The sequence below is a fragment of the Podarcis raffonei genome, chromosome 13 (assembly GCF_027172205.1).
Source record: "Podarcis raffonei isolate rPodRaf1 chromosome 13, rPodRaf1.pri, whole genome shotgun sequence".
In the NCBI taxonomy this organism is placed as follows: Eukaryota; Metazoa; Chordata; class Lepidosauria; order Squamata; family Lacertidae; genus Podarcis; species Podarcis raffonei.
The window spans coordinates 29,960,043-29,967,511 of NC_070614.1; the positions used below are offsets into that span (position 1 = coordinate 29,960,043).

The following is a 7,469-nucleotide window of genomic DNA, read 5'->3' on the forward strand; positions in this document are numbered from 1 at the left end:
TCCAGCAAGTGATAATCAAGCCTTCAAATTCTGGGAAATATCCAGACTAGAATCCGGGTGTGGTCTAAGGAGAACAAAGGAAGGGCTTTGTGGGAGATGGCACCCTTTCTCTATTTGCAGATAGTGAGAAGGACAAAGGCCAGAGTTAAGAGTTAGCTGTTATGTGAGCTAGAAGCTGGAGGCAAAAGCAGCAAGCTGGAAAGGCAGAGAAACAGAGCATGATGTTTGTTGTCTGCTTAAATCCAAGGCAGCGGATATGGGAGAAACAAGACCTTCTGGTGTAAAGCATGCTGGTGCAAGTTGAGCCGACCTAAAATTAGACTAGTTCCAAGCCACTTCCAGCTGCTGCTACTGCTGCTGCTCTACCCAGAGACATAGCATGGGGGGTGCAGGTGAGCCATGCCCCCGGACACACATTTTTGAGGGGGCATAGAGCCCTGGCAGCTAAGGCGCAGTGTTGAGCAGGTTGGTCTAGTAGGCAGGTGGATGGAGGCAGCAGGCAAGGCAGATCAGGATGACTCAACACCTAGCTTGGGGGTGGCATTCATCAATAGTTTCCCTAGCAAATCATTCATTTTATGTAAATTGCCTTGAGGTTTTTTCTACAATTATGCAGTATATAAATAAAATAAATAAATAAAAAAAATTGTTCTGGCTCCGCTAAACCTCCCCCTTACCACTCCCCTCAAATGTATAACAGTGTGCATAGGTTTTTGTCACATAATTTCATTTTAAAAATCAGGATAGTATGGAAATCACGATAGTATGAAAATCTACATCATTGTCAAGCCTTGATCAAAGTCATTTTCTTAGGAGCTTATTTAAAGCTATCTTCACGTCTTTGTTTTTTAGGCTATATATGATAGGGTTTAACATGGGGGTGAGGATGCTGTATTGAATGGACACCAGCTTGTCTAATGTCTCTGAGTACCCAGATGCAGGTCTCATGTACCTAATGAATGCTGTCCCACAAAACAGGAGGACCACAGTGAGATGGGAAGCGCAAGTAGAAAATGCCTTCTGCCTTCCTTCCGCCGAACGTATCTTGAGAATGGTGCTAATAATGCGCATATAGGAAGCTACAATTAGAAGGAGGGAGGCAAACCCTAATGTCATGCTGAAGGTCAGAATCACCATTTCATTGGCAAAGGTACTACTGCAAGACAGCTGCAGCAGCAAAGGCAACTCACAGCTGAAATGGTTAATATTTCTGGGACCGCAGAAGTGCAAGCCAGTTAAAAAGAGGGTATTAACAAGGGAATCCAAGAAGCCCGATATCCATGCAGCTACCACCATTTGGACACATACACGGTGGCTGATAATGGTGCTGTATCTCAGTGGGTTGCAAATGGCAGCAAAGCGGTCATATGCCATTGCTGAAAGTAAGAAGATCTCTGTTCCAACCATGAAAATGAAGCAAAATATCTGAGTGATGCAGCCATTGAGAGAAATTGTCTTCTTACTAGCTAGGAGGCTTTCAAGCATCTTGGGAACTGTTACTGAGGAATAGCAGATGTCAAGGAAGGATAAGTTAGTAAGAAAGAAATACATCGGGGTATGTAACTGAGGGTTAACCCTTATCACCAGCATGATAAGCATGTTTCCTACAAGGGTTATTAGGTAGATGGACAAGAAAATCAGAAACAGGAAAACTTGGAGTGTTGCATCATCAGAAAGCCCCAGAAGAATAAACTCATCCACAATGGTCTGGTTTTCCATTGTACTTTTCACAACAGGCCTATGATCTAGAAAGAAATGTTGAGGGTGGGGGAGAGGAAGAAGATGAATTAATACATTCAAGAGGAATTGTGCAAAGCAGATAAACAACGAAACTGGTTCATTAGGCTCATACTGTGTATGTTGAGGAGAGTACAACAATGTTCAACCTCCTTCTGGCTTTTTGCCCTGAAGAACAATCTGTTGCTGAGTTTCACACAGTATTTATACAACTTTGTGTTCACTTGGGCTAAATTGCATAGGAAGATATAGAAATAGTTTGTTGACCGCAATGAGGGCCACCATAAAATCCATATTTACTATTGCTTCTGGATTTAGCTCTTTTCTGTATATGCCATTGCATTGTCACAAATGGTTTCTTCTCATCTTTGCCACAACAAATCTTAGTTTTACCTTTTCAATCTGCCACCTATGTTCCCCTCAAAGTTTTATTTAGGCGAAATTTCAATTACATCTCTAATATTGATGCCCAGAATATTGAGGAATCTCCTTATGATGTGATGGAAAATGTTCATTAGTCTCATAAATCCACTTCAGTTCTTCTGTATATGAATATATTGTAAGCATTCCATCTTGAGCAAGTCAGCTGAAACTACAGCTTGAAAGCCCACCCCCTATATAAGTATAGAAATATAGCTTACTTAAAACAATAATATATTTAGTGCTTTTTTAAAAGTGTTACACTTTTAGAATTTGTGGGAAGAAAGGTGCCGGTACTTTATACCCTTGAGTGCCCCCCCCAAAGCACTGGATTATTATATATTATAATATATAATATTATATACAAAACCTGATGCTTTCCATATGTCTTGGACAACAACTCCCATCTGTTCTAGCCAGCAATTGTACTTTCACAATATTAGAATCTCTCTTTTGTACTTTCTCTTTCATAAATAACTGAACAGACAAAACAAATCCTTACCTACTTCATGTGTCTCCCTCCCATTGCAAATTACCATGGAAGTTGTGTTCTATACAAAGTTGATGGATGGGTTTGTCAGTGATATGACTTTTTTTTTAGGATGAATGACACAATCAAGAAAAATAAATAGGTTCTGCACCCCATCACAATTCTATGTGGAAACTTCATCAGGATTTGTTCCACAACACTATTCTTGCATAGAGAGCATTACACCAACAAGGAACCCACAAAGGCTGTGCTTTCAAATTGAGCCAGGTGGAAGAGGAAACAAGAATTAAGTAACCTCTGGATGGGGAACCATTTCCCTGAAGATTAATCAAACATGTGGGATTTCAGTTATTAGTATTTTTAATGCTTTTGAGATTGCTTCCTATATATATATATATATATATATTAAAAATGTATACCCCATTGCTCTCCTCATCTGGGACTCAAAGCAGCTTACAAAAATTAATGCAGACAATGTACAAAATGTAAGACATATATTAAAACATCAAAGTATAAAACATTATAAAAGTATTTATGGTGCAAAGGCCTTCTGATAGACTGAGAGGAGCAGCAGTTATTGCAGGGGAAATAAAAATATTGTATAATACTAATAGTAGTTAGGAACTGTAAAAATTAAGGCTGGATTTGGTCAAGGCCCTAGCCAAATTGGGCAAACTCAGAGGGCCTCTCCCTTCTGATGAGCTGGGTAACAATACACATGGATTTCTACAAGTACAGTTGGATTGGCTCAGAACAATCCATGCCTGTCAGGGAGTGATGTAACAGATAGGGAAGAGAGGCAGTCAGGACACAAAAATATGTCAAAAAGGCAAAGACTTACCCAGGAGAGTAGGTCCAGTGCCATGGCTTCCTTTCCTGCCTGACATAATGCCCTTTAATGCAGCATCACTGCCTCCACTCAACATCCTCAGAAGATGGATACCTGCTTAACAAATTCTGCACCAAAGGAACAGACGTGAACAGCACAAGCAACGCTGACACCAAACCCTACATACATTAAGCATAATAGGAACCCCGACCCCACCCCCACCTATCTTCCCTCCCTCCACCCCTCCACCCCTCCTGCTAATGCCTCAACAAATGAAAAGGATTTGTAAAAATGTTACATGGAAAAAATACAAGAGACATTACATGTACTTCTGTAAAACAAGAAAATCTTTAATAAAACAACAACAACAACAACAACAAATTCTGCACAGTACTGGCTGCTGTTTCTTTGTGAGCAGCTTCCTTCCACAACGAAAGCTGCTCACAACAGCCAGCTTGTGGAGAAAGACACCACACAGTATCAGATCCTGGGTGGCGTGCACCACCCCATATCTTTTCTACAGGTTGAAAAACTCTTAAAAACATCTTAGCCCCACCCCACCCAAATTGCATTGGGGGTGGGTCCACGGTGGGGTGTAGGGCCCCCAGATAGGCACAGGGCAAATCACCCTGATATTGGAGCTAGTATCAGGGCTAGAGTGTGAAGGGGGTTCCTGCAAGCCCTAGTATAAATGTGGATGTTAGGCAAAATTAAATACAAAAATATGGATTGTATATTGGGGGAAATGTGCATCAAAATGGTGATGAAGTTTTGTGAATACTTTAAAAGCTTGGGAAAACAAGAACATACCCCTCAACAGACCCATTTTGAACAGGATATCTCGGAACAACAGAAGCCATCCCAGCTTCTGATCAGAACCTAGAAAGTCCCACTTTTTGGTTCAGTGCTCTGATGTGAGCCAGCAGGCTTGCTCCAGAGCACTGGACCAAAAAATGGTTTTTTTTCTTTTTTGTCTTGCACAAATCAGCTGGCTCCCATGGGAGTTTGGACCCAAAAAGTGCCCCAATTTTGATCAGTGGGATGTTGGAGGGTATGGAGCAAGTGAAACCAAAATTATCAAATATGTACACCCCCTACTATGGGTTCTATTATATTTGTATACTAACTGTGTAATCCTAAACATATCTGCACATGGTTAATTCCGTGAAAGTATTACTACAGTTTAGGTATGACTTTCTTTTTCCTCCTTATTTTACAACTGCAATTCACTAGGCTAAGTACGCAGAAGCATTTCAGATTATGATGAATACCCTGGAGATGATTAATAGTATTATTAAAACATTCCATTATTAGGCATCAAGGGGGCATGCAGGCACTGATAATAATTGATTTTCTTGGTAGACTGTCTCTCCAGCAGAGCAGTACAGAATGTGAACCGTAAATGTCTGATTCTTTGAGGTGGTATATCTTGGCAGAAGCTGGTATACCTGATTAGAGTGAGCATCAGTCCTCCAAAAATCAGGGGGGAAATATTAGGTCGCTGACACTGACCTAATAAAAGTTGCTCATTGACAAGGCTTTGATTAGAATATGCTGGAAGAGGGGGGGGGGACTCATTTCAGTATTTGTTCAGAGAAAACACTGCTTTTAAACTCACAGATGCATAGAAGAACATCTAAATGCCGAATTGTAGCTCCCTGTTTGTAAACTTATGTTACAAACTCCCTGTTTGTAACTTCTGTCACCATCTTTGCAACATGAACAGAGTACGCCTTAGGTTAGTCTTCAGTTGCAATTAAGGGAACTATGGGCTGCCTCTCAACATTGCACCAGAAATTAATGAGGGAATATGTCTCATGTGGTCACTGAAAATATATATGTGCTTGTGGGAGATACTGGGGGACATGTTCGATGTCTGCAGCTATTTACCATCCAACATGCAACTGAGTTAGCTGTTTGAAGTGGCCAACTTTTCCACTGATATATCAATGAATGGTAAGTACAAATCAACACTGTCATTTTCTTGGAAATGTATCTAACAGCTGTGAAATTCAGTGTGCTTGCTTATACCACTAGTTGCAGCTTTGCTGACTTCTAAGGACTTACGTTTTTATTTCAGGTATGGGTTTGTACTGCAAGTTCCACTAGAAGGGAATCTGATCCAGCATTTTGCAGTGTGCTTGCTCCTTGACCTTTGATGTTATCTCTAATCAACTGAATTGTGACAGCTGTATGTTTTAATTAAATGTGATCCTGGGTATGTTCCTAGTAGCTGAAGGGCAAAGCTTGAATGAACCCCCCCCCACGCCCCCGGCATGGTTTTCTTTCTTATACCAATATTTAGGAGAATTGTTGTTCAGTGTCGCCAGTATATGCATATGTCTGGCTCATTTGTTCTAAGTAAAGATAGAACTTACAGGCTGAGAATACTTTTATTTTTTACATAACTTTATTTATTTGTAATGGGAATCTTTGGATTGTTCCTTTGTAGCTACGCTGTATCTTTGCATTTTTGCTTTTCCAGGCTGTTATGTTTTATGTTTTATGTTTGTTTGATTGTTTGTTTTCTTTCCTTTTGTTACATTTGCTTATCTTTTTTTGAATTGCTAACACAAAAGTGCAATTTGATTAAGAAGTTCAGTTTAAAAACTGTAACTTAACATCAAGAAGAGGGCTTAGGGTTTCTATTCTATTATACAGGGTAAAATGTATACAGACATGTTTGTATTAGGAGAAATTCATTTCATTTCATTTATTACATTTCTGTGCCACGGTTCACTCACATGAGTCACAAAGCAGCTTACATACAATAAATAACACAGTAGGACATCACAATTGCAACATAAATTATATAAAATAATTCACATGAACATGCACATGAATTTTCATAAGGATTTTAAAGAATTAAAATATACCTGTATGGAAATGCAGAGAACTGAACTGAATATAGGAAAACAGGAAAACTGAGAGAAATGAAAATTGTCAGATTTACCCATTTCTACCCTCTGTACCTGTAATAAAATATACCATACTTTTCTGTGTATAAGACATTCCCATGTATAAGGTGCCCCCTATTTTCGGGGACTCAAATTTAAGAAAATGGGGGGAGATGGCACAGAGTTGTTGAGTTTTCTTTTTTTGTGGAGAATGGCCCCGAGTTGTTGAATTTTTTTGAGGGGGAATTAACCAGGGTTGTTGAGATTTTTTAGGGGGCATTGCCGAAAATTGATCACCCGCATGCATCCAAAAATCCACCTCACATCTGTCTCCTCGCTGGTAAAAGCTGCCAATCACCCGCCCAACTGCTGCAGTGTCAGCCAATCAACACCAGCCATTGACGCAGCAACCAATTACATGCCCAATAGCCACTGACAGCCAAGGCAGCAACAAATCAAATGCCCACCCTATCAACTATACATGTATAAGACGACCCCCACTTTTTAGCATAATTTTTAAAGGAAAAAACCTAGTCTTATACACGGAAAAGTATGGTATATAGCTGCATACTACATTTTAAGCTAACATTTAGTTTGACCCTGAGGATGAACATCTTCTAGATATTGCATCAAATAATTCTATTTTACTTTCCGTCTTGTTGCTTAGGCCCTATTCAGGGTGCCACTCACACCCCAGATTTTATTTAAAAGATACACAGGTTAGGGATTTTAATGTAGTAGCACAGTTTGAATATGATTCCACTGGAAATGAGGATGGTACTAATAATCTCTTCTTTTTAATGCATAAGTCTCTGTTTATTCTAAAAGGCTATTCTAGGATAGCATTGCTAGGTATTTTTCATGCTGTCTTTATGGATGGAACTAGTGCATTTTTATAGGTATAATATTCTGCCCCCCCCCCATTTTTTGCACACTGCCACAATATTTTTAAATGATGTACTGTTTCTTAAAAGGAAAGAAAAAAAGTTGTGTGCATTTGTATAATCTCTGTTCAACCTGTGTGCATTACTTTTGTTTATGGCAACATGACACTTATCAGTTTTCCCTCATTTCTAAAACAGAAAATCCTAAAACA

The 7,469-nt window shown here is 39.5% G+C and overlaps 1 protein-coding gene across 1 annotated transcript; it reads right to left on the reverse strand.

The window, feature by feature from the left end:
• Positions 1 to 801: 801 nt before the first annotated feature.
• On the reverse strand, positions 802 to 1,719 carry LOC128400113 (olfactory receptor 5A2-like). The gene has a single exon (XM_053362130.1). The coding sequence runs from the start codon at positions 1,717 to 1,719 to the stop codon at positions 802 to 804; it is 918 nt and encodes a 305-aa protein (XP_053218105.1).
• Between the last annotated feature and the right edge of the window lie 5,750 nt (positions 1,720 to 7,469).